The following is a 27560-nucleotide window of genomic DNA, read 5'->3' on the forward strand; positions in this document are numbered from 1 at the left end:
GAAAGACACTTAAGGAAATGTTCAACATCCTTAGTCATCAGAAAAATGTAAATCAAAAGAACTCTGAGATTCCATTTTACACGTGTAAGAATGGCCAAGATCAAAAACACTGATGACAACTTATGCTGGAAAGGTTGTGGGGTAAAGGGAACACTTCTGCATTGCTGGTGGGAATGCAAGCTGGTACAACCCCTTTGGATGTCAGTGTGGTGATTTCTCAGAAAATTAGAAAACAACCTTCCTCAAGACACAGTAATATAACTTTTGGATATATATCTAAAGGATACACAACCGTGCCACAAGGGCATGTGCTCACCTATGTTCATAGCAGCATTGTTTGTCATAGGCAGAACCTGGAAACAACCTAAATGCCCCTTGATCAAAGAATGGATAAGAAAAATGTGGTACACTTACACAATGGAGTACTGTATAGCAGAAAAAAAATAACGACAGCTTGAATTTTGCAGGAAAATGGATGGAGCTAGAAAACATTATTTTGAGTGAGGTAACCCAGACACAGAAAGACAATTATCACACGTACTCACTCATAGGTGGTTTTTAAACATAAAGCAAAGAAAGCTAGCCTACAAACCAAAATCCCAGAGAACTTAGACAACAATGCAGACACTAAGAGAGACTTATGTATATATAGAATCTACATGGGAAGTAGAAAGTAGAAAAAGACAAGATCTCCTGAGTAAATTGGGAGCATGGGGACCTTGAGAGAGGATTGAGGGAGGAGGGAAGAGGCAGGGAGGGGAGCAGAGAAAAATATATAGCTCAATAAATATCAATAAAAAATATTTTTTAAAAAAGATGCATTCGATGGGTTGCCCTAATTCTTCTCAATGGTTTATGCTTTACAGAAAGAAATTAAAGAAACTTTTGCAAAAGGTTACCTGATAGCACAGGAATGGATATCGTAGAAGGCCCATAGCCCACTGTAGCATCATTCAACCCTATGTATCACTGTAATAGATTTCTTATCCTAGCAGCGCTGCTCTTGTCCTAGCAATGGTAGCTTTATTAGCTTTAACATGTGTCTTGGTCAATGCTATGCCCAAATCCACAAAGTCCCCCAAAAGCCAGCAAGGAGACTGAGTCCTGTATGTAAAAGCAAAGAGCCTTTATTTTTACGCAAGTTTGCAAACTCAGTCTCTCCTCATGTCCAACATACTGGAATAAACTAAGGCCCCGGGCTCAGTTAGAGTTGGGTTTTTATGGTAATAAAGGTGGGGGTGAGGGGTTTCTGAGGTTCAGAACTCCTGATTGGCTCACGTTTGTCTAGGGGTGTACTGGTGAGTGTGCTAGCAGGTGATCCTATCTACAGCGGTTGGAATGTTCGGCATTTCCTTTGGATGATCTGGTCTTGAGTGGTGCTCAGGTAATCTTAGTTTATAGTCTTTCCTGTAACCAGGTATTGCTTCAGGGTAAACTACTGAGACTCAGGCCTCCATTAAATTTATTGATGGCTGATTCCTACTCTGGCAGGTGATAATGGTTATACCCTGATCTTCCTCAGATATTAAGAGGACGCTCCCCAAATTGGCAACAAATCCTTCAAAAAGACTTCATTAAAAAGGCCTTTGGGACTGAAGAGATGGCTCAGCAGTTAAGAAAGACTCTGCTGGCCAGGCAGTGGTGGTGCATGCCTTAAATCCCAGCACTCAGGAGGCAGATGCAGGCCAGCCTGATCTACAAAGCGAGTTCCAGGACAGCCAGGACTGTTACACAGAGAAACCCTATCTCGAAAACAACAACAATAAGAGTAGCTTTGCTGTAGTAGAGGGACTGAGTTCAGTGCCCAGGACCCCTGTCGGAGGGCTCACGTCAGCCTTTTACAGGCATCTTCACACATGTGTCATACAGTTACACAGAGACTTTCATGCACTCAAACAAACAAACAAAGGAAACCTGTAAAAGGTTACCTGCTCTTTCCGATACCGCCTCATCCTATTATCTGGACGCATACAGAAAATTTCATTCTTTCAAAACACATCAAACCCTTATCCAAATGAGACATTCTAACCAGAACAGCTTGCTCTCTCTCTCTCTCTCTCTCTCTCTCTCTCTCTCTCTCTCTCTCTCTCTCTCTCTCTCTCTCTCTCTGACATGGTTTCCCTACCCCCATCACCTTTTCACCTTTTCTCCCTCCAGCTCAGCACTATTGGTTCATGTAGAAAGAATGTCTCTTGCTCTGTAGTTCTTCAGCCTCCCCAGCCTCCCCACTAACTGCTCTGCAGTGTGCATGCTAGTGTAAGAAGCTCCAAACGTGGCTGCTGCCCCTTCCTAGCCTATTGACTGGATGTGTACATGGATGGAAACAGACTCCCCGTTCCTTCCCTGCTTCTTATGGCTAATCCAGGTTTTATACTAGAGCCCCCAGGGAGAAAGGTAAAATTTAGGTCTTCCCTTTGCTCCCTGAGGGTGTCTACGGGAAAAGGACACTCTATTGGGCACACCTCCCTGGTGGCTCGCTGTGAGCCTGCAATCTGCCCACACATAGTCACGTATGTGAGTAAAGTTCCTGTTTTTCCACCTGAATTCTGCCTCAGTGTCTAGTTCAGCCGGCCAAGACGGCTCAGCCTCTGCAGCTATCGCAGATGCTCCTGCTGTTGCCCTTTCCCTCTAAACCTGACAGTGTGTACATATGTCAGGTGACAGTTTTCAAGAACATTGGAAGTCTATGCAGTGAATCAGCTCCTTTGTGATGGGAGGGCCTCTTAAACTTCTGATGCTGTGTGAGATACCTGGATTCGTATTTATAATGCAACAAGAGTCTAGGCTGTGTGGATCTATTCATGGAGCAACTGAAGGGCTACAAGATCCTGACCGCGGGGTTAATCGTTCTGATTTTGGTGAGTACTTTCCTTGCCTCTTATTGGCATCCTTATCGCTTTTCTGTGTTGGGATTGGTTAAGTGCTTTAACATTGGAGAGTGGACTGAGGGAAGCGCTCATTCTTCCTCTGCTCACCCCTGAGAGACATCTGGGAGCATCAGCTGCAGAGGAGAACATCATCTAAGAAGCAGTGTGAGCAGCTGTGTGTTGGTGTCATCAGGGAATCTAAAGTCAGAAGTTTTTAGGAAGTCCCCAAGGAGAAAAAATAGGAGTGAGTATACGGACTTTGGTTGGGAAGAAATGACCAGATGTTTGCTTCCCCTAGGTAGGGCAGTGCCAACAGACAAAAGAACAATTCTACCCAAGTCTAGATAGCTTAATAAGGGGGTTTATTGGGCTTACTTAAGGAGCACACATAATCTCCAAACAAGCACATCAACAAATGGGCTCCACAAACAACTTCCCTATAGCTGCATAAATGGAGTTCTCCCTGCTCCAGCTGCCACCTTCTATGTTCCAGCACCTCCAGACACCGTGAGAAGCTGGAGCAGAACTGCAGAGAACTGGAAAAGGTTCAGGGTGGGGGCAGCTGAATTCCAGGGGAGGATCTAATGACCCTCCCCCAGCCGTTCTTCCACAGGCAAAAGTCTAGAGACTGACTGGCCCTTGTTGAGGCTGGCTTGCCTGTCATCACAGCGGCTCTGATGGAGACGGTCATGGCCCTGTTCCACATCAGCAATTCGAGTTCTCAGTTCTCTTGACTTTAGAAGTTGTTCTCTCTGTCCCAGTTTAAGAGAACAAAGTCTTTTGGTGTCTGCTTCTGTTTTTAGCCTGGAGGGAAATAAAGTCAGGGAACAGAAAAGGTCTTGTACACACACACACACACACACACACAGGACTGGGTGAGTAAAGGGGGCAGTGAGAGTGAGAGAATAATAGACAATAATGGGGTGAATATGGTCCATATGCATTGTATATGAGTATGAAACTGACACCGTAAATAAGAAAGAAATTAAACCCTTCTTGGAGCAAAAGCAAGAAAAAGAGTTTAGCATGACCCAGTGTTTCCTCTTTGAAGCTGTGTACAAGAAAAAGTCAACACTGTTTGGGAGGAGGTTCTTCCTGTCTGTCTGTCGAAAGTGAAATTTTAACTCATGGGGTGTTGTTGATATTTAAGCAGCAAGACCTTTTTGCATGAAAATGTAGATTTCTAACCTTTCCTAGAAAATGAATGGTTTAAAATATTAGAAGACAAATCGGACATGATTCTGGAAACAATGAAAGAGTGAAAGAGATTAAGAAAAGATGAATTCCTTCTTTCAAAAGATGTTGATTTCTGGTATCACTTCCATAGCAACTTTGTGTTGGGTGAAAGTACAGGCTTCTTTTTTTCTTTTTCTCTTTTTAAAATTGATTTTTTTTAAAAAAGAATCTTTTCTCATTTTACATACCTATCCCAGTTTCCACTTCCTTCCCTCCTTTTGCCCCCCCCCCGCCACCACACAGCCCCCTAGCCACTCCTCAAAGAGGGTAAGGCTTCCCATGGGGAGTCAACAAAATCTGACGCATCACTTTGTGGCAGAACCAAGGCCCTTCCCCCTATATCTAGGCTGAGCAAGGTCTTCCTCCAAAAAGAATGGGCTCCAAGATGCCAGATCAAGCACTAAGGATAAATCCTGGTTGGTCCCACTGTCAGTGGCCCCACAAACTGCCCAAGCCACACAACTGTCCCCCACACTCAGCAGGTTCAACCGCTATCAATCCAGAGTCAGTGAGATCTCACTAGCTCAGGTCAGCTGTTGCTGTGGGTGTCCCCATTATGGTCATGACCCCTTTGCTCATATTATCACTCCTCCCTCTCTGGGACTGGTCTCTGGAAGATCAACCCAATGCTTAGCTGTGGATCTCTGTGGATCTCTTCCATCAGTTGCTGGATGAAAGTTCTATGGCAACAATTAAGGTAGTCATCAGTCTGATTGCAGGGGAAGGCCAGTCAAGGCACCCTGTCCACTATTGCTTAGGGTCTTAGCTGGGGTCGTCATTGTGGATTCCTGGGAATTCCCTAGCGCCAGGTGTCTCGCTAGCCCCAGAATGGCTCCCTCAATCAAGATGTCTCTTTCCTTGCTCGTCCTTTCTGTTCTTCCCCCTTCTTGTCCATCCCATTCCCTCATGTTCTCCCCCTCTCTTCACTTCTCCCCTCCTCTCCTCCCTTTCTTCTTCTGTCCTCCCTTCTCCCTCCCTCCTCCCAATTATCTCAGGAGATCTTATTTAATTCCTATTCCCAGGGGGATCCATGAATGTCTCTCATAGAGTTCTTTGTAACCTAGCTTCTCTGGGGTCATGGACTATAGGCTGGTTATCCTTTGTTTTACATCTACTATTTACTCATGAGTGAGTACATACCATGTTTGTCTTTCTGGGTTTGGGTTACCTCACTCAGGATGGTTTTTTTCTAGTTCCATCCATTTGCATATAAATTTCAAAATGTCATTGTTTTTTACCACTCAGTAGCACTCCATTGTGTAAATGTACCACATTTTCTCTATCCATTCTTCAATTGAGGGACACCTAGATTGCTTTCAGGTTCTGACTTTTACAAATAATGCTGCTATGAACATAGTTGCAAAAATGTCCTTGTGGAATGAGTGTGCATTTTTTGAGTATATGCCCAAGAGTGCTATTGCTGAGTCTTGAGGTAGATTGATTCCCAATTTTCTGAGAAACCATCATACTGACTTCCAGAGTGGTTGTACAAGTTTGCACTTCCACCAGCAATGGAGAAGTGTTCCTCTTAACTCTGCATCCTCTCCAGCATAAGCTATCGGTGTTTTTGGTCTTAGCCATTCTGACTGGTGTAAGATGGTATCTCAGAGTCATTTTTTGCATTTCCCTTATGGCTAAGGATGTTGAGCAATTCCTTAAGTATCTTTCGGCCATTTGAGACTCCTGTTGAGAATTTTCTGTTTAGATCTGCACCTCACTTTTTGATTGTATTATTTGGTAGTTTGATGTCTAGTTTCTTTAGTTCTTTATATATTTTGGAGATCAGTCCTCTGTCTGATGTGAGGTTAGTAAAGATCTTTTTCCATTCTGTAGGTGTATGTCAACTTCTTTGCCATCCCCTCAACTTTTACACATACTAAAAGGAGTTAAGCTGTAACGTACATCTAGTGTCCAAAGAGAAAACAAAGACATGCGCCTATGTGACTATAACCCAGGCAAGCCAGAGCTGGCCCTCCACGTAGAGTCTGAGCATCTGGGTGGCAGAGAAAGAGAATTATGAGTTGGAGGCTGACCTATGGAACAAGCCCGAGGCCAGTTCCTAAGATCTGCGGCAAAAATGCCCAAGGTAGGAGGAGAAGCACTTGTGGGTGTAATCACTGGAGCGCAGCTGAGAAGAGCTTTCCTCTCCCTGAACCTACAGGCTGTTAAGGGAAGCTGTGAGGAGAGATTTCCTTCAGCGGTGGAGCCTCTGGGAAATTTGCCTATGTGCTTTTTATTCACCTTAATTAAACTAATTCAGACACACAGAGGCATGCGAGCACGCGCACACACACAGGCACATACACACGCACGCACACACACAGAGAGAAAAGTACAAGGAGGACCAACTGGAAGTGGGGGGGACACACAACAGAGTAATGGGAGGGGCCGGAAGTTCAGAGGTTTAAATGCTTGCTGCTCTTCTAGAGGACTGAGTTCAGTTACCAGCAGTCATGTTTTCTGGCTCACAATGACTATAACTCCAGTTCCAAGGGATCTGGCACCCAATTTTGACCTCCATAGGCACCTTCACACATGTGTCAGAACGCACACGAACACATAATAAAAATAAATCTTAACCAAAACATTAGAGGATTGGGCACAGCGACACATGCCTTTAATCCTAACACTTGGGAGACAGAGGCAAATGAATCTCTGAGTTTGAGACCAGCTTGGTCTAGAAAATAAGTCCCATGTCAGGCAATGTTACATAGTGAGCCTTTTCTAAAAATAAAATAAAATAAAAAACAAAACAAAAATCTTAGGGCTGGTGAGGTGGTTCAGGGTAAAGGTGTTTGCTGCCAAGCCTGATGGCCTGAGTTCAGTCTCTTGAGACCCACATGGCGGAAGGAGGGAAATGGTTCTCTAACGTTGTCCCCAGAGCTCCACATATGTGCCGTGAAATGTGTGCCGCCACATACTTGCACATAAATAAATAGATGAGATAAATTTTTAATAAAAAAGAGATGGAAGAGGAAAGAAAAATAAAAATTAAGAAAATTACTATCATCAACAGATTTGAATTTCTCTTTTTTACCAAGGTATCCAGCATTTCGACTTATAATAGTATCGTTAATTTTGAAGAGTCATAAAAAACCATGTTTTTATGAGCACCATGTTTTATGAGGTTCATACATTTTGCATCTATGTTACTATGTGAAGTTGTTATTTGTTAATTTTGTCTCATGACCTCAATCCACTTTATGGATATACCATGATTCACTTAACCACTGTATTGTTGGTAGAAATTTGATATAGAAGAACACATCTTTAGTCCTATCATTCAGAAGGTAGAGGCAGGTGTAGCTCTGATTTTTGTGGCTATCTTGAACTACATAGTGAGTTCCAGGACAGCCAGGACTGTGCAGAGAGACTGTCTCACAAGACAAAGAAAGAAAGAAAAACAAAAACAAGAAAATTTGAAAAAAGAAAGGAAGGAAGAAAAAAACTAGAAAGGAAAGCAGGAAATTAAAAGAAAGAAATTTGTGTTACTTTCAATTTGGGGATTTCCCCCCCCCCCTTTATGAGATAAGAGCTTCATGTTTCTCAGGCTTGTCTCAAACTTGCTATTTAGCAAGTTATATAAGAACAGCTTCAACAATTCTTCCCCCCCCCCCATTAACGTTTGGCAGCATTAAGTTTGGAATCCAGAGCCTCATATATACTAGACCTCTACCACCAACCTGAACTTCTCATGCTCTGAATTCTTCTCCCTGGGGATGCCATTGCAGCAAGGCATCACCACACCAGGTTCTGTTGTGCAGGAAGTAGAATTCAGGACTTTGTGCATGTTAAACGGTCGCTCTATTAACTGAGATACAGTCAGGAGGGGTCTTCAATGCTGCTACTGTGAACTTTCTTTTCTTTCTTTCTTTCTTTTTTTTTTTTTTTTTTTTTTTGAGACAGGGTTTCTCTGTATATCCCTGGCTGTCTTAAAACTCGCTCCATAGATCAGGGTAGCCACAAACTCACAGAGATCTGCCTGCCTCTGCCTCCCACGGCCCAACTTACTGTAAGCATTCTATCCCATTTATCTTAGTGAATACCACACCTTAGCATTGAGTATTTACCTATGAGATGAATTGCTTTGTCCTAACATACACATACATTAAAAGATGAAAATAATAGCTATTCAACTTTCATTAATATAACTTGAGAGATACAGTTGCTTTCTATTCTTACCGATATTGTTATTTATCAATTGTCACTTAAATCATTTTTATAAACACATAGAGCAATTCCAAAGTGGTTTTATTTGTTTTCTTAATAATTCAGTAGAGGATCTAGTCATAGATTTCTTGGTTATTTAAATTCTCTTTTATTTAAAAAATGCTGTACTGTGTATGCTGGCATACACTTTTAATTACGGCACTAAGGAGATGTAGGTTGGCTGATCTCTGAGTTTGAGGTCTTGTCTACAAAGTGAGTCTTAGGACAGTCAGAGAAACTCAGATAAACCTTGTTTCTTTCTCTTTTTTTTCAAGACAAGGTTTTTCTGTGTAACAGCTCTGGCTGTCCTGGAGCTTGTTTTGTAGACCAGGCTGAGCTCCTCCTAACTCTGCCTCCCAGGCCAATGTACCCAATGAGATTCTGAGTTCTTGGGTTACAGAGTCTGTAAGCATCAGTGCTACTGTTCTCCAGCACATCAGATGTCAACACTGGGAATAGTGAGATGGCTCAGCAGGTAAGGAAGCTAGTTGTCAAACCTGATGGCCTGAATTTGATATCCTGGAAATGGGAGAAGGAGAGCTATGACCCTACAAATTGTCCTCTGACCTTCACATACAGGCCATAGTGTGCAAGTACAATAGTTTGTCTGTGTACACACACACAAAGAGAGAGAGAGACAGACACACACACACACACTGTTTAAAAAGAAAAAAAACTAAGAGGCATTTGTAGCTAGAGAGGTGGCTCAGTGGTTAAGAACACTGTCTGTTATAGAGAGAGTATCTGGGTTCGGCTCCCAGCACCCATATGACAGCTTAACAGGCTTTTGTAACTCTAGTTCCAGGTGATCCAATGCCCTCTTCTGTTCTTGGGCACCAAGGATGCATGTGGTATACATGTATTTATGCAAGCAAAACACTCATGCATATAAGTCTAAAGAAGTAGGAGGAAGAGGAGAAAAAGGAAGGAAGAAGAAGAAGAGGAAGAAGAAGGAGGAGGAGGAGAGAAGAAGAAGGAGAAGGAGGAGGAGAAGAAGAGGAGGAGGAGGAAGAGGAGAAGGAAGAGAAGGAGAAGAAGGAGACGGAGAAGAAGAAGAAGAAGAAGAAGAAGAAGAAGAAGAAGAAGAAGAAGAAGAAGAAGAAGAAGAAGAAGAAGAAGAAGAAGAAGAAGAAGAAGAAGAAGAAGAAGAAGAAGAAAAGAAGAAGAAGAATTCCAGAGTGGGGCCCAATTTCAATTTCCCTAGTAACATATGGTGAGTCCATTAGGACTCCCCAGAAATTCGAGCAACAGTATCAACCCAGTCCTGAACTGTTTGTTTCTTTCAAATAACGGTCACGGTGACTCAAATGCCAGGCTTATGAATGACAAATAGAACACGACATAGGTAGGTAGGACTGCTGGGTGCTACTTGGCCAACTGTAATACCTCCTTCCGGGAAGAAAATATGGCACACACAACACACTGGCATATCCTTCTTTCTTTTCCCACAGGTGTTCTATCTCATGATGTCTTGGCCTGAGCCCATGAACCATTGGATCCCACCACCCCATCGTGCCTCTAAACATGCCTCTGAGCCCAACAACTGGGACGCTCTCCCTCAAGAACTCACCAACCTGACCAGCCTTCTGTACTGGCCTCCGACTGGTGGTGACAAGGATGACTTTTTGGCTTCCACCAGCCCCCAAACCTCCACCTACCGCTTGAAGGGTCCTGCTCAGGCTACCTATACTCTGGGAAGTAATCTAGAGGCAATTCTTGTGGCTAGGGACCACCAGGGTAGGCCCAAGACTCATGGTGGAGATCTGTTTCGGGCACAGCTTCTGGGCCGGGAGTTGAAAGCAGGAGTCCCTGGGGAAGTGAAGGATCTGGAGAATGGCACATACCTCTTGTCCTTCCCCCTGCTCTGGGCTGGGCCAGCCCAGGTGCAAGTGAAGCTGATCCACTCCAGTGAGGCAGTCAGGGTCCTACAGAGGGTCTGGAAAGGAAAACGGGCCACCGTTGACTTTAGGGGGTATTTTCGAGGCAGGAATGGCACTCAGGAGGCTGTGATCTGCAACGTGGACCCCCAGTCAACTGGAGCCCAAGGGCCCACCTGCCAGTACAGGGATGTGGTCTCTGGAGAGCTCTGGTTCTGTGCTCAACCCTCTACTCTGCCCTGCGATGCTTTAGTCGGTCACTCCAGTGGAAGTTACCTGAAGGTGACCACACGGCATGATGAAGAACTGATGGCTGGGTAAGACATCTAGATACTGAATGTGTCTCAGTCCTCACCATAGCTATGTGGAGGTCAGAAGACAACTTGAGGAAGTCAGTTCTGTCCTTCCACCATGTAGGACCAGGTATCAAACCCAGTTTGTCAGGTTTGGCAGCCAAGCCCCTTTACTTGTGGAGGCATCTCACTGTCGTCATTATTTAGAGATTCTTGCAGCTCAGAGTGATCTTGTATTCTTAGCGTGGTCGAGGGTGACATTATAATGGAGGCAGAAAAGTCAAGAGTTCAAGAACAGCAGACAGTGGGTGGCACACGCCTTTAACCCCAGCATTCGGGAGGCAGAGGCAGGTAGATTTTTGTGGGTTTGAGGCCAGCCTGGTTTACAGAGTGAGTTCCAGAACAGTCAGGGCTATACAGAAAAACCTTGTCTTGAAAAACAAACAAAACAAAACTAGTTCAAGGCCATCCTTGGCTGCATAGTGAATACAAACAAGTCCAGCCTGGAACTCGTGGGCGTTACAGCCTATGTCAAAAAGGCAAGCCGGGCGGGTTGGGGTAAGGGGTATTGTTATAGTCCCTACTGCCTGTTTGTGTAATGACAATAACAAAATGAATTGTTCTTCCTAGACTCTAGTGCCCAAGGAAACTGTAGTTTCTCATTTGCTGTGAATTTCTGTTTATTATAAAAGAGAACTGTACGACCCTTTCAATATCTTGACTGTTAGTGAACTGATAAGATCGTTCTCTTGCGTGTGTTCCTCCTATTAGAGTCGCCCATCCGTGCTCCCTCTAGTGTAGTGCCCTGGGATTAGGCAGAGGACAGATAATCAGTCATTCATGGTATGTTCTTTGCAAATCAAATTTTCACCTGGCCAACCTCCCTCAAAGTTCATACTCAGTGTTTCTTCAGGAGTGTGACTGACCAGCCACTCGCTTCAGGCATATCTCCTATCCTGGTGACACCAGCAGCCATTGGGGACATGAGGAATATGGGTGAGTGAGTTTGGAATATGGGGGTGGGGAAGGGATGGTCATCAGCTGAGATGGGTTGTGAGCTTTTTGATTTGGTATGTGTGTGTCTCTGTGTGGGGGTGTGTGTGGTGTATGTGTGTGTGAATATGTCAGTATGTGAGTATGTTATGTATGGTATATGTGTGTATTCCTGAAACCATGTGTTTTTGCACGCGCATGTGTGTGTGTGTCATATTTTATTTTACTTTAAGTTGTATTATGGTTCTTGCGCAGGGAAAGTGGTTTCAATTGGCAGTGAATTGTTAACTGATAATGATTAGAGAAGGAAAAACTGGGGTTCTGCCAGCCCAAGGGTGGCTAGGTAGGTTGTGAACAGAATTCATGTAGGAGAGACCTAGTTCTGATTTTTCGGGCCACAACCAGCAAGCAAGGGAGGGTCAATGCACATATTATTGTCCATAGAGGTTCTCAGGACAATGGTTCATAGTGACCAATTGAGTGGCCTTTACTCACCAAGCACTCACAGTCTTCAGAGGGGCCAGCCTCTCTCTTGCTACTTCCTCAGAAAGGAAGAAATTGAAGGCATTAATGCCTCCCTCAAAGAAGTAATGGACCCCTATATCCATCATATGCCCAACCCAAAGGTGAGCCTAAAGGGGAAACGAAGATCTGTAGGTTCCTCCCAGCAGCTGGGTTCAGGGTGGCACTTGAGAATCCACATGAAAACGTGTGCTTTCTCTCTCTCTCTCTCTCTCTCTCTCTCTCTCTCTCTCTCTCTCTCTCTCTCTCTCTCTCTCTCTGGGTGAAGATTTTGTAGAAACTCTGTTCAGTCGCTAAAGAACAATAGGCACAGTTGCTTTATGCTCTTGGATGGAGTATACCAGATACAGTGTTCCTAGAGGAGGTAGGGGTGGGTCTAGAGCTTCAGGCACAAGGGCACAGTGGCCAACCACGCAGCCTTGGGACGCCTGTGTCCAGTCCCTTGGAGGGTTGAGGCAGAGATCCATCCCACTCCCAGCACCCTCTAAGCCCAAAATGGATGGTCACTGAGGGAGATATTTGAGTTGTTCCCAGGTGTGGGCCACCACTCGTGTCAGGGAAGGTGCTGGTTGCCAGCCATCAGCGCCAGGCTGGAGGAAGGGTTCCGGGTGTATGTAGAAAGAAGAACCCAGGTAACAGGTCAATCTTCTAGAAAAGTAAACAAAAGGCCACATGAATAAAGAGCCTCTTTATTTTTTGAGACAAAGAATCTTACTGAGCTTGCTGTTTCAGCTAGACTGGCTGGGCAGTAGGCCCTTGGAATCTGCTGTCTCCACCTCCCCAGGTGCTTGGGTTCCAGGCATACCACACACAGTATTTACAGATGTTCTAGGAGTCAAACTTAGGCCTTCACCCTTGCACATGCCTGTACATCACCCACTGAACCAGCTCCGCAGCCCTGAGATGGGTTTTATTGTAGTTTTTAATTTTTCCTGCCAGGGAAGTGTAGTACAGTGGTTAGTACTAGGGCTATAACAGCATACTTTTAGCCTAGCAATACTTGCCTAGCTTGGGCAAGGCACAGGATGCTATCCCTAGCACTGATAGTAAAGAAAAAATATTTTAATGACGTTATAATAAACATACAAACAGCTGTACATGTATAATATATACAACGTCCTGAATTTACAAGTACCAACTCTTGAAGCCATCTCCACAATTCGTGATAGAAACATCCTTCACCTCCCTGAAGTCAGAAAAATATCCTTCACCTCCTTGAAGCCAAACTTTAAAGCTTAAGGATGTCAGGACTGATGAATGCGACAGCAAGAGGCTGGAGAGAGTGCTCCAAGGTTAGGAACTCCTGTTATTCTTCCAAAAGACCTGAGTGTTTGCCCGGCTTCATGTTGGGCGATCCACAACTGCCCATGTCAGCCTGCGGGAATTCAATCTCCTTTTCTGGCTCCAGCTGGCATTGTAACACAGATGGCATACACCCAGTCACATAATTTTTTTTTTTTTAAAAAAAAAGAACACTGTTGGGTCCACGGGGGTCACACAAAGATGAGGACAGACCACCAACATCTACTAAACCAGAAGCAAACTTTATTCCAGGAAAAAAATTAAAAATTAAAAAACAGGTGCTGAAGAGATGGCTCAGTGGTTAAGAGCATTGCCTGCTCTTCCGAAGGTCCTGAGTTCAATTCCCAGCAACTACATGGTGGCTCACAACCATCTGTAATGAGATCTGGTGCCCTCTTCTGGCCTGCAGGCGTACATGCAGACAAAATACTGTATACATAATAAATAAATCTTAAAAAAAATTAAAAAACAAATCTCCATGGAGCACAAAAAGCTTATCAGCTAGCTGAGACCACAGTCAGAGATGAATTGGTAAGGCTGTGGCAAAGGCTGGTTTTTGAACTCCTCCTTTTATAGCGAGCATTGGGTAATAACAAAAGAATTTTTACAGTCTCAAGGTAAAACTCAGATACAAATTACCCTTCTTTGCAATTTCTATTAACAGAGTTTTTCATTTAAATTCGTGTTTGTATTTAGCCCATCGCTTTCCCTGTCATTCCTTGATAGTGTTTACCCAGGCTCTGCACCTCCCCTGACTGCCAGTTTCGCACTGCAGAGAAGGGTATGGGACAATATAAAACCCAAAAGTCAAAAGTCACGTACATCCCAGAATTTAAATGCTAACTCATAATTTAAAAGCTCACATCAGTTTCTGGTTATGAGTGGCCGGGGGCGGGGGAGTATCTAAAAGCTGATCCTCGGTTTGCAGAGGGCCACTTCAGCCTCGCAAATAGAGCTCTGGGTTGTTAAGCGGAGTAACCCACGGTTAATAGTTAATCCTTAAACTGCTGAGACAGCTGTTGACAGTCTGCTCTCATTCCCCTAGGCTGACAACTTTATATTTCTTTATTTCAACATTCTTATTTCTGGAATCTACATTTCTATATTCTTATTCTTGGACTCTTCAAACACTAACGGTAAATCCAGCTTCTATGGGACAGTGTGGTGCACACCCACTATTTTGGCACTCTGGAAATAAGGAGGATCAAGAGTTCGAGTCTGACCTCATCTTGTAGGCAGAGTTTTCCATCTAGACCACCGATCAGTTCTGTCCTGCCAGCTGCTCCCCAATTAACCACACAGAGACTTATTATTAATTATAAATTCTCAGTCGATAGCTCAGTTTATCATTAGCTAGCTTAACCCATTTCTATTAATACATGTGCCACCCGGAGGATATGTTTACCTCACGTACATACTTCCTGTCCTGCTCGCTCTGCATCCAATGGTGGCTCCTCAGACCCTGCCCTTCTTCTCCCCAGCATTCTCTCTGCCCTGAAAAGTCTGCCTCACCATAGGTCAATCAACATTTTATTAACAATGAGAGCAACATATCTTCACAGTGTACAGAGGGATTATTCCAGAGCATCACCTAATATTGAATTCGAACTTAGACTCAAACCCAGTGCTTTGTGAACACTAGGCAATCAAGCACCTACCAGCTAAGCTGTATTCCCAAGCCCTGGCACCTCCATGTTCTACTCATCCTTGCCAGCATCAGCTTTTCCCCTCTCTCTTTGGGTACCTTCTCTCTCCTTTGAAGGGACCTCTTGGGATTCAGGTTTTATCTTTGGAGGAGCAGGTTGAACAGGCAGTCATATAGATCTTTTCAGCGCTCCCCCTGCGCCTTGACTCCTTATCATTTTGGCTCCCCTTCAACCTTTCTTGGTGTGTAGTGGAGACAGCAGGAGCTAAGCAGCACTGAATGCAGGCGTGAATTGGTACACGTCTTTGGTCTGCGTGGGGGTCATTATCATCTCTTCTTCACACTGTTTCCAATTGTTAGTTTTGAGTGGATTTTTGTATTATTCAACTGAGCTTTTTGTTATTTTGTCGTTTTAGATAGGGTCTCATGATGACGCCCTAGCTGGCCTGGAACGTGGCATGTGTGGAAGGCTGGCCTTGAACTCACAGGCATCCCCCCTCTTCTGCCTTTTGAGTGCTGGTATTAAAGGCGCATGCCAGCATACTTGCTGCTTTCTTTTGAAACAGGCTTGAGTAACACAGGTTGGCCTTGAACCTATTATGTAGCCAAGGATGAAACTAGAACATTTTTAACTGAAAAAAAAAAGTTTACATTGTGTGAGTGTGTATATGGGTGTGTGTGTGTGTGTAGCCATGCATGGCACAGCAAAGGTGTGGAGGTCAGAGGGCAACTTGTAGAATTGGATTTTCTCCTTCCACCTTGTGGGTTCCAGGATCAAACTCGGGTCATCAAGTTTGGAGATGGAGACATCTTGATGGCTTTTAAAAATTACTTATCTGTTTATGATTATTATGTATGTGGATATGTGATGTGGATATGAGTGCACATGTGCCATGATGGGTGTGTGTGAGGTTAGAGGAGAACTCCGTGGAGGCAGTTCTCACCTTCCACATTCGTGTGGGCCCTGGAGAGCTGCACTGAAGTCACCAGACTTGCACAGTAAATGCCTTCACCCACTGAGCCATCTTGTAGATACCACCTCGAATTTCTGATCCTTTTCCCTCCACCTCCTGAGTTACAGGCCAGAAGCTGACAGAAATGCTTTATTCAGTGATGAGATTTGAACCCAGAGCATCAAACATACTAGGTAAGCATTCTACAACCTTGGATGCATCTCCAGCCATCTGTGTTCTTCTTTTGTTTGTTTCTTTTGAGACAGGGTCTCACTACATAGCCTTGGCTGGTCTGCGACTTGCTATGTAGACCAGACTGGCCTTAACTTCATAGACATCTGACTCTGCTTCCCAAAGGCATGGCCCATCATCCTTGTTCTTTTTTTTCATTGATTTTTATTGAGCTATATATTTTTCTCTATTCCCCACCTTCCTCTCCCCTTCCCTTCAACCCTCTTCCATGGTCCCCCTGCTCCCAATTTACTCAGGAGATCTTCTCTTTTTCTACTTCCCATGTAGATTAGATAAGTGTAAGTCTCTCTTAGGGTCCTCTTTGTTGTCTATGTTCTCTGGAATTGTGATTTGTAGACTGGTTTCCTTTGCTTTATGTCTAAAAAGCACTTGTGAGTTATTACATATGATATTTGTCTTTCTGGGTCTGGGTTACCTCACTCAAAATGATGTTTTCTAGCTCCATCCATTTGCCTGCAAAATTCAAGCTGTCGTTATTTTTTTCTGCTGTGTAGTACTCCATTGTGTAAATGTACCACATCTTTATTATCCATTCTTCCGTCGTGGGGCATTTAGGTTGTTTCCAAGTTCTGGCTATGACAGACAATGCTGCTATGAACATAGTTGAGCACATGTCCTTGTGGCACGATTGAGCATCCTTTGAATATATACCCAAAAGTGGTATTGCTGGGTCTTGAGGAAGTTTGTTTCCTAATTTTCTGAGAAAGTGCCATGTTGATATCCAAAGGGGCTGTACCAGCTTGCACTCCCAACAGCAATGCAGAAGTGTTTCCTTTACCCCACAACCTCTCCAGCATAAGTTGTCATCAGTGTTTTTGATCTTGACCATTCTTACAGGTGTAAGATGGAATCTCAGAGTTGTTTTGATTTGCATTTCTCTGATGTCTAATGATGTTGAACATTTCCTTAAGTGTCTTTTAGAAATTTTAGATTTCTCTGTTAAGAGTTTTCTGTTTAGGTCTGTACTCCATTTTTTTTATTGGGTTATTTGTTCTTTTTATGACCAATTTCTTGAGTTCTTTGTATATTTTAGACATCAGTCCTCTGTCTGATGCAGGGTTGGTGAAGATCTTTTCCCATTCTATAGGCGGTCATTTTGTCTGGTTGACCATGTTCTTTGCTTTATAGAAGCTTTTCAGTTTAAGGAGGTCCCATTTATTAATTATTTCTCTCAGTGTCTGTACTACTGAGGTTATATTTAAGAAGAAGTCTCCTGTGCCAATGCATTCAAGTGTACGTCCCACTTTCTCTTCTGTGAGATTTAGTGTGGCTGGCTTTATGTTGTGGTCTTTGATCTATTTGAACTTGAGTTTTGTGCATGGTGATAGATATGGATCTATTTTCATTCTTTTGCATGTTGATATCCAGTTATGCCAGAACCATTTGTTAAATATGCTTTCTTTTTTCCATTTGATACTTTTTGCTTCTTTGTCAAAAATCAGGTATTTGTAGGTGTGTAGATTAATATCTGGGTCTTCGATTCAGTTCCATTGGTCCTCCTGTCTGTCCTTATGCCAGTACCAGGCTGTTTTCAGGACTGTAGCTCTGTAGTAGAGTTTGAAGTCAGGGATTGTGATGCCTCCAGAAGTTCCTTTATTGTCCAGTATTGATTTGGCTATCCTGGGTATTTTGCTTTTTCATATGAAGTTGAGTACCATTCTTTCGAAGTCTGTTAAGGATTTTGCTGGGATTATGATGGGCATTACATTGAATCTGTAGATTACTTTTTGGTAAGATTGACATTTTTACTATGTTAATTCTACCTACCCAAGAGCGTGGGAGATCTTTTCACTTTCTGGTGTCTTATTCAATTTCTTTCTTCAAAGATTTAACGTTCTTGTCATACAAGTCTTCCACTTCTTTGGTTAGAGTTACTCCAAGATATTTTATGTTATTTGTGGCTGCTATGAAGCGTGATGTTCCTCTGATTTCTTTCTCAGTCCATTTATCATCTGTATAAAGGAGGGATACTGATTTTTTTTGAGTTAATCTTGTATCCTGCTACATTACTGAAAGCATTTATGAGTTGTAGAAGTTCCTTGGTAGAATTTTTGGGGTTGCTTATGTAAACTATCATATCACCAGCAAATAGTGAGAGTTTGACTTCTTCTCTTCTGATTTGTATCCCCTTGATCTCCTTCTGGAATCTTGTTGCTCTAGCTAGGACCTCAAGAACTATATTGAATAGATGAGGAAAGAGTGGTCAACCTTGTATTGTTCCTGATTTCAGTGGGATTGGTGTGAGTTTCTCTCCGTTTAGTTTGATGTTACATATTTGTTTGCTGTATATTGCTTTTATTATATTTGGGTATATTCCTTGTATCCCTACTCTCTCCAAGACCTTTAGCATAAAGGGATGTTATATTTTGTTGAAAGCTTTTTCAGCATCTGATGAGATGACCATGTGGTTTTTATTTTTCAGTTTGTCATATGGTAGATTACGTTGACAGATTTTCATCTGCATCTCTGAGATGAAGCTGACTTGATCATGGTGGATGATGTGTTCTTGGATTCAATTTGCCAGTATTTTATTTCAAAAGAATTTGGCAATGTTCCTTCTGTTTCTATTATGTGGAATAATTTGAGGAGTATTGTTATTAGTTCTACTTTGAAAATCTTGTAGAATTCTGTGCTGAAGCCATTTGGTCCTGGGTGTTTTTGTTTTGTTTTTGTTTTTTTTTTGTTTTGTATTGTTTTTTGTTTTTGTGAGACTTTTGATGACTATTTCTATTCTTTAGCAGTTAAAGGTCTATTTAATTTGCTTATCTAATCTTAATTAAATTTTAGTAAGTGATGTTTATCCAGAAAGTTGTCCATTTCCTTTAAGTTTTCTAATTTTGTGGAGTACAAGTTTTTGAAATACGATCTAATGATTCTCTGGATTTCCTCCATGTCTGTTGTTATGTCTCCCTTTTCATTTCTGATTTTGTTAATTTGGATATTGTCTCTCTGTCTTGTGTTTAGTTTGGATAAAGGTTTGTCTATTTTGTTGATTTTCTCAAGGAACCAACTCTTTGTCTCATTGAGTCTTTGTATTGTTTTCTTTGTTTCTATTTTGTTGATTTCAGCTCTCAATTTGATTATTTCCTACTGTCTAGTTCTCCTGGTTGAGTTTGCCTCTTTTTGTTCTAAAGTTTTGAAATGTTATATTAATTCACTAGTGTGGGATTTTTTCAGTTTCTTTATATAGGCATTTAGTGCTGTAAACTTTCCTCTTAACCCTGCTTTCATTGTGTCCTATAATTTTGTATATGTTGTATGGTCATTTTCATTGAATTTTAGGAAGTCTTTAATTTCTCCTTTTATTTCTTCCTTGACCCATTGATGATTCAGGTGAGCATTGTTTAATTTCCATGTGTTTGTGGGCTTTCTGGAATTAGTGTTATTGTTGAATCTTAATTTTAAGCCATGGTGATCCAGTAAGATACATGGGGTTATTTCAATTTCTTTTTTTTTTTTTTTTTGCATCTGTTGAGGTTTGTTTTGTTACCTAGTATGTGGTCAGTTTTTTGAGAATGTTCTATGAGGTGCTGAGAAGAAGGCATATTCTTTTATGTTTAGATGGAATTTTCTATAGATATCTGTTAAGTTCGTTTGAGTCATAACATCTGTTAGTTCCCTTATTTTTCTGTAAATTTTTGTCTGATTGACCTGTCCAGTGGTGAGAGGGGAGTGTTGAGGTCTCCCACTATTAGTGTGTGTGTGGTTCAATGTGTGATTTAAGCGTAGAGGTGTTTCTTTTACATATGAGGGTACCCTCGTATTTGGGACATAGGTGTTCAATATTGAAATTTCCTCTTGATGAATTTTTCCTGTGACTGATATGAAATGTCCTTCTTTGTCTCTTTTGACTGATTTCAATTTGAAGTCTATTTTGTTAGATATTAGGATAGCTACACCTGTTTGCTTCTTAGGTCCATTAATTGGAAAATTTTTTTCCCAACCCTTTACTCTGAGGCAATGTCTGTCTTTGAGGTTGAGGTGTGTTTCTTGTATGCAGCAGAAGGATAGATTCAGTTTTCGTGTCCAATCTGTTAGCCTATGTCTTTTTATAGGTGAGTTGAGTTCATTTATATTAATGGGTATTAATGACCAGTGATTGCTATCTCCTGTTATTATAGTTTTCGTTGCTGGTGATGTTACTTTTTGTGTTTTTCCCTTCTTTGGGATTTGCTGCTGTGAGACCATCTATTGTCTGTGGTTTTGTTGATGTAGCCAACTTCCTTGAATTGGAGTTTTCCTTCTAGTACTTTGTGTAGGGCTAGGTTTGTGGCTAGGTATTGGTTATATCTGGTTCTGTCATGGAATATCTTGTTTTGTCCTTCTATGGTAATTGAAAGTTTTGCTGGGTATAGTAGTCTGGGCTGGCATCCGTGGTCTCTTAATGTTTTCAAAACGCTTGACCAGGACCTTCTGGCTTTCATTGTTTCCATTGAAAAGTCAGGTGTAATTCTGATAGGTCTGTTTTTATAAGTTATTTGATCTTTTTCCTCTGCAGCTCTTAATATTTTTTCTTTATTCTGTATGTTTAGTGTTTTGATTATTATGTGGCGAGGTGACTTTTTTTTCTTTTGATCTAGTCTATTTGGTGTCCTGTAAGCTTCTTGTATCTTCATAGACACATCTTTCTTTAGGTTAGGAAAGTTTTCTTCTATGATTTTGTTAAACATATTTTCTGTGCTTTTAGTTGAACTTCTTCTCCTTTGTCTTTACCTATTATTCTTACATTTGATCTTTTCGTGGTGTTTGAGGTTTCCTGGATATTTTGTATTAAGTTTTGTTAGATTTAATGTTTTCTTTGACTGATGAGTCTATTTTATCTGTTGTATCTTCAGTGCTTGAGATTCTGCCTTCCATCTCTTGTATTCTTCTGTTTATGCTTGTATTTGTGGTTCCTGATTGTTTTCCAATGATTTGTTTCTATAATTCCCTCAGCTTGTATTTTCTTTATTGTCTCTATTTCAGTTTTCAAGTCTTGAATAGTTTTTTTTTCATATGTTTGATTTCTTTTTCATGGTTTTCTTTAAGGGATTTGTTGATGTGTTCCAATTTTTTGTTTGTCTTTTCCTTCATTTCTTTGGGGAAATATTTCATTTCCTCTTTAAGGGCCTCAAACATTCTTCTAAAGTTACTTTTTAGGTCATTTTCTTCTGTTTTATCTATATTTGGTTGTTCACGTCCTGCTATTGTAGGGTCACTAGTTTTTACTGGTGTAGTGTTTCTCTTTGTGGTGTTGCGTGTATTCTTACCTTGTCTACCCATGTTGCCCTATGATTGGTATAGTTGAGGCTGTTTGTGACTCCGATGATCAATCTTGCAGGTGCCAGTGGATCTAAGGCTCAGGTGGTTGCTGCTTGTGGTGCAGTCAGGGCCACAGTTCCAGTCACCCATTGGTCAAGCCGTGTTCCTAGAGGTCGCTTGGCACTCCCAGGGTTTGCTCTGCAATAGAAGGGGTCATTCGGGCATGCTCCCACAGATATAGCTTGCTTGGGGCTTTTTCTGCTGAGGTTGCTGCCTTAGGCCTGCTCCGGGAGAGGTCCTGGCTCAGCACCTCTTCCTTCCTCTGCGGTTCCGGATTCTCACAGGGACCAGCAGAGGTCCTGGCTCAGGCCTACTCTCTCAGTGGTTGCTCCGTTGTATCTGCTCCTGTAGAGTTTGCTATCTCGGGCCTGGGCCAACCTAGGTCTTTGGCTCAGTCCTCTTTCTTTAAGTGTCCCTGGTCTGGGTCCACTCCTGCTGAGGCCCCTGGCTTGGATTTGGTCCCTCAAAGGTCTCTGGCTGCGGTCTACTCCCTCGGAGGTCCCAGATTCATGCCTGGATCTGCAGAGGTCCTGGCTCAGGCCTATTCCCTCAGAGATCCCAGACTCACACCCAGACCTGCAGAGGTTTCTGGTTTTGGCCTACTCCCTCAGTGGTTGCTCCCTTGTACCTGGTCCTGTGGAGTTTGCTGCAGTCCTGCTCAGGCCTAGGTTGCTGGCTCAGTCCTGTTTCCTTAAATGTCCCTGGTCTGGGTCTGCTCCTGCCAAGGTCCCTGACTTGGGCTTGGTCCTGCAAAGGACTCTGACTCCAATCTACTCCCTTGGAGGTCACAGACTCATGCCCGGACGTGCAGGTCTCTGGTTCCTGCCTCCATTATCCTTGTTCTTAATCACAGAAAATCACTTAACATTCTAGGATCTCAGCATCCCCATCTGTAAGTGAAGACATAAATAGCGCTACATCCTGAGTGTGGAGGCACACACCTGTAGTCCCAGCACTCTAGAGGTCAAGGCAGGAGGTTTAGGAAGTCAAGGCCATTCTCTGGTGCTTAGGAAGTTTAAGGCAATCATGAGCTACACTCATTGGAAACACTCATGTGTGCTCCTGAGCAGACACACATGCACACCATAGTAGAACTTCACAGACTCTGTAAGGGTGCATTGATAAGCTACACATAGAGTATGCAGAAGCATGCCTGACTAGATCACTGAAATGGCTCAATGCGCAAAGTATCTTTTCTTTCTCTGGTCTTGTAGCCAAGGCTGATGACCTGAGTTCAAACCCTGGGACATATACAGTGAAAGAAAAGAACTGATTTCCAAAAGCTGCCCTCTGACTGCTACATGTGTACTGTGGCGTGCGTACACCCCCACACAAACAAGTGTGAATGAAAATTAATTTACAAAAAAATTGTAAAGAATGCCTGATTTTATTTATTTATTTATTTATTTTTGAATTTTTCGAGACAGGGTTTCTCCGTAGCTTTTGGTTCCTGTCCTGAAACTAGCTCTTATAGACCAGGCTGGCCTCGAACTCACAGAGATCCACCTGTCTCTGCCTCCCGAGTGCTGGGATTAAAGGCGTGCGCCACCACCGCCCGGCCAGCTTGATATTTTGTAAAATGTTCATGCTCTGTTTGTTTTTTAATCTGCTTTTCTCTCTCCTATAGCCTTGCCCTCTCGGCCCCCATGCCGCCCTGGCCACCTGTCTCCAAAACCCTCTGGCTTCTACTACCAAGACAGATGGCACTCAATGTTCTGTTCTAGCCGCTCTTTCCCCACTGTGAGCAGCATCTTGAACTGCCTGGCTGGCCGCATTGTCTACATGATGGGGGATTCCACCCTTCGGCAGTGGTGGGAGTATCTGCGAGACACAGTGCCCTGTGAGTGACCATGGGGGCAGAGGAGGGCCTGTGAGGACTCATGATGGGAAAGTCAGGCAACACTTACGTTGAAGGAGACTCCCTTGGTAGAAAGGTAGGGCAGGATGCTGGACTTTCCCGAAAGGCAGGTGAGTGAATGAAGGAGTGGGATGTTTTGCTTTGTTTTATGAGACAGGGTCTTATTAAGTACTCCTGGTTGACCAGGCACCCACTGTGATTATCAGTCTGGCTTCAAACTCAGAAAATCCACCTACCTGAGCATCCTGAGTGCTAGAATTAAAGAAAGGCATACACCACCAAGCCCAGCTAGGGGTTAGTTATAAAAACTGTCTTTCTCTCTCTTTCTCTCTCTTTCTCTCTCTCTCTCTCTCTCCCTCCCTCCCTCCCTCCCTCCCTCCCTCCCTCTCTCCCTCTCTCTCTCTCTCTGTGTGTGTGTGTGTGTGTGTGTGTGTGTGTGTGTGTGTGTGTGTGTAAAGGAGGTCTCATGTATCCCAGGCTGTCCCGGAATTCCATATGTAGCCAAGGATAACTGTTGTGATATTTTGTTCATGTTCTGATGAATAAAACTTGCCCGAAGATCAGAGGGTGGAGTTAACCACTGGTTAACAATAGAGGTGTGGAGATCTGTACAGGCAGGAGACAGGAAGTGATATGGCTGGGTGGAGAGAGGAAGTGGTAAGGCAGGGCATAGACAGGATCTCAGTCCTTTTTCTATCTGAGGATTTAGAGAGGTTAGAGGTGACTGTGGCTGTTCCTTTGCTTCTCTGATCATTCAGCTTTAACCCTGATATATGACTCCAGGTTTTTATTATTAAGACTAATTAGAATTATGCTCCAGATGACCTTGTAGTTCTGATCCTCCTGTCTCCACCTCGCATGTGTTGAAATTCCAGGCATATGCTACATTCACCCATCTTAGAATATTTCAGATATAACTTGGGGATTGCATGCTAGGCAAGCTCACTACTAGCCAAACTATATCCCGGCCTGCAAGAATGACATTATAACCAGGGAGTTGCCTTCCTTTTTACCTAGCCAGAGATCATGGAAATAGCTAAGGACAGTGCAACAAACCTTTCAACAATGCAGTGGCTGAGGATCCAAAAGAGTCATCTTGAGTTTCTACCTAACATCATCAGTCAGCTTCTTGTGTACATGTGTGTGTGCATGTGAATATGTGTGTATATGTTCATGTGTGCGTATGTTCACATGTGTGTGCATGTGCCCATTTGTGTATATCCACGTGTTTGTGTGCGAATGGGGAGGACCGAAAACAATTTCTGCTGTCATTCTTAGATACAGCCCGCTGTGTTTTATTTTATTATTACTATTGAATGTGTCTGTAATAAGTGGGTGCAAGGCTGTGTACATGTCATGGAACATGTGTAGATGTCGGAGAATAGCTTCCAGAAGTCGCTTCTTTCCTCCCAGGGATGGAGCTCAGGTGGTCAGGCTTGCACAGAAGGCACCTTTCCCTAACGAGTCATCTCACTAGCCCTAGCCTCACTAGGAGCCAGCATTCTATGCACTGAGCCACAGTCCTTGCCGTCATTGGATCATGATAAAGTACTGAAGATGCTAGGGTCTCAGTGTCCCTACCTATAAGTGAAGCTAGAAATACTTCTTCAACCCGAGTGTGGCAGTGCACACGTATAGTCCTAGCACTCTGGAGATAGAGGCAGGGATTTAGAAAGTCAAGGTCATTCTCAGCTACAAAGAAGGTTAAAGTCTAGCACGAGCTACGTAAGATTTTGTCTTAAATGCTAGTGTGCTCATTCACACACATACACACACACACACACACTTTATAACAGAATATATTTTGAGACAAGTTCTCTCTTTAGCCTAGAAGTTTCCAAATGGCAAGGCTGACTGTCCATCAAGCCCAAGAATCCTATCTATACCTCGCTAGCTCTAGAGTTACAACCGCAAGACACCGTTGCGGTTCTGATTCTTTTAAAATATGAGATCTAGGAATCACGCTCAGGCCTTCATACTTGTATAGCAAGTCTCTAGAACTGAGCAACACTCCAGTGTGTCACTAGAGGATTATAGGCAGGTACTTTACCACTTCTCTCTCCTCCTCCAGTGACTGTTGGGAGATTTTAGGCCGGAGCTCTACCACTGAGCCATGCCCCAGCCACACTCAAGTGTTGAGCACTAGCCTCTGATGATCCAGGAAGGGCTAGGGGAGTGTAACTCAGTAGTAGAGTGCTTGTCTAGTACCTGAGAGGCCCTGGGTTCTACTCCCCTCATCCTCAGAAGAAAAGAAGGAAGAGGTAACTCCATGGTTGAGGGCACTGGCTGCTGTTTCAGAGGACCCAGGTTCAATTCCCAGCACCCACATGGCAGCTCACAAACTCCAGCTCCAGGGGATCTGACACCCTCATGGAGACATACATGCAGGCAAAATACCAATGAATACAAAATAAGAATAAATCGTGTCTCTGTTTCAAAATGGTCCCAGACAGTGACTCACAGCTGCTCATTACTCAAGCACCAGAGAATCTTTGTGTCGCTGCACTTACTTGTACATATTGGCAGACAGACACACACAAACATACACATAATTTAAAAAATTAAAAACAGCCAAGTGTGGTATGTAACTGGATCTGGGAGGCAGAAGCAGGTAGCTCTCTGTGAATTTGAAGCTAGCCTGGTCTAGCCTGTTCAGGTCAGCCAAGGCTACATAGAGAGACCTTGTCTCAAAAACTAAGGTAGAAACTGGGTGGGGTGATACACACGCAATTCCAGTAAGGAGAAGTAGACACAGACGGATCAGGAGCGCAAGATCATCGTTGGCATAAAGTGTGAGCCCAGCCTGGGCTGCAACATGAGAAGAACCTGTCTCAAAATATATATACACTTTTAGATAGACGGGGTATAGTGCTGCGCACCTTTAAGGCCAGCAGTCGGGAAACAGGCAAGCAGATCTGTGACTCTGAGGACCCGTCGTCTACATAGTGAGTTTCAGGCCAGCCAGGACCACATCGTGAGACCTTGTGTCAAAAAGAAGAAGAAGAGCATTTATTTGTATAAGATGATTCACAATCCTATGTTAATTTATTACTAAAATTTTACTACATTTATTTATTTATTTGGTGTCTATATGAACAATCACTTGCTACCATGTGTGTGAGGAGATCCTAGGACAATGTACAAGAGCTGTTTCCCTCCTCCCACCCTATGAATCTTAGGGGTTCAAGGCATCAGGGCTGTCAGCTGAGACATCTTCCTGATCCCCTATGTTAATATTTTCTTTCTCCTCCTCCCAACAGCTCTGAAGCCAGTTGATCTACATGTCCAATACCAGGCAGGTCCCCTGATGGCTGTGGACACAACTCGGGGGACAGTGTTGCACTGGAGGGCCCACAGCTGGCCCCTGCGCTCTCATCGCACTCCAGTGGCCTCTTTGCACTCTGTGGCCAGAGTTCTGCATGGCCTGGCCGGGGGTCCCTACACAGTGGTGGTGCTCGGTATGGGAGCCCACTTCACCACCTTCCCTCCATCCATCTTTGCTCGAAGACTGGCAGGGATTCGGGAAGCTGTGAAAGCCCTGCTGGACAGGGAACCCAGTACTCTGGTGGTTATCAAACTGGCCAATACTGGCTACAAATCCGTGTATGGCAGTGACTGGCTCACAATCCAGGTGAACAGGTTCCTCCGCGCTGCCTTTGATGGTCTCCAAGTGGCCTTTGTGGATGCATGGGAAATGACCTCCAGTTTGGCTCTACCGGACGACATCCACCCAAAGAAGCTTATTGTCCGCAACGAAGTAGAATTATTCCTGTCCTTCATCTGTCCCACCTGAGTGCTCCTGAGAGACCCGAGAATGAATGGATGCAGAGCCTGAGTGGGAGCCATCAAAATGATGGACAGCAAATGATGGGTAGCTGAGGCTACCCCTGGCTCACCCACTGTAACACTCGGGTCACCATATTTTATACATCTTTCTATGGACCACACGGATAAGTCTAATTTTATATAAATGAGATGATATTTTACACAGTGTCTTCTATTTGATTTTTTGTGGTTGTATATGGTGAACCTGGATCTAGGCTGGCAGCCAGGAAGGGTCACTAATCCTTTTGTCTCTGTCACCCACAGCCCTGGGCTTACAACACAAGTTCTTATGGTTTTTTTTATGTGGTGTTGGGGCTTCAAACTCAGACCCTGATGTTTGTGCCCTTATCCACTGAACTATCCCAAATCATACCTTCGCTTCCTTGCTCCAGCCTCCCGAGTGCTGTGATTACAGCCACACAACCAC

At 43.3% G+C, this 27560-nt stretch overlaps 1 protein-coding gene across 1 annotated transcript; it reads left to right on the forward strand.

Annotated features, from left to right (window-relative positions):
- The first annotated feature begins 2801 nt into the window (after nucleotides 1-2801).
- On the forward strand, nucleotides 2802-27201 carry LOC130870684 (NXPE family member 3-like). Its single transcript, XM_057763412.1, has 5 exons — nucleotides 2802-2858; nucleotides 9764-10506; nucleotides 11396-11478; nucleotides 23078-23290; nucleotides 26569-27201. The coding sequence occupies exons 1-5, from the start codon at nucleotides 2802-2804 to the stop codon at nucleotides 27099-27101; spliced, it is 1629 nt and encodes a 542-aa protein (XP_057619395.1). The 3' UTR covers nucleotides 27102-27201.
- The last annotated feature ends 359 nt before the right edge of the window (nucleotides 27202-27560 follow it).

This window comes from Chionomys nivalis, chromosome 3 (assembly GCF_950005125.1).
Source record: "Chionomys nivalis chromosome 3, mChiNiv1.1, whole genome shotgun sequence".
In the NCBI taxonomy this organism is placed as follows: Eukaryota; Metazoa; Chordata; class Mammalia; order Rodentia; family Cricetidae; genus Chionomys; species Chionomys nivalis.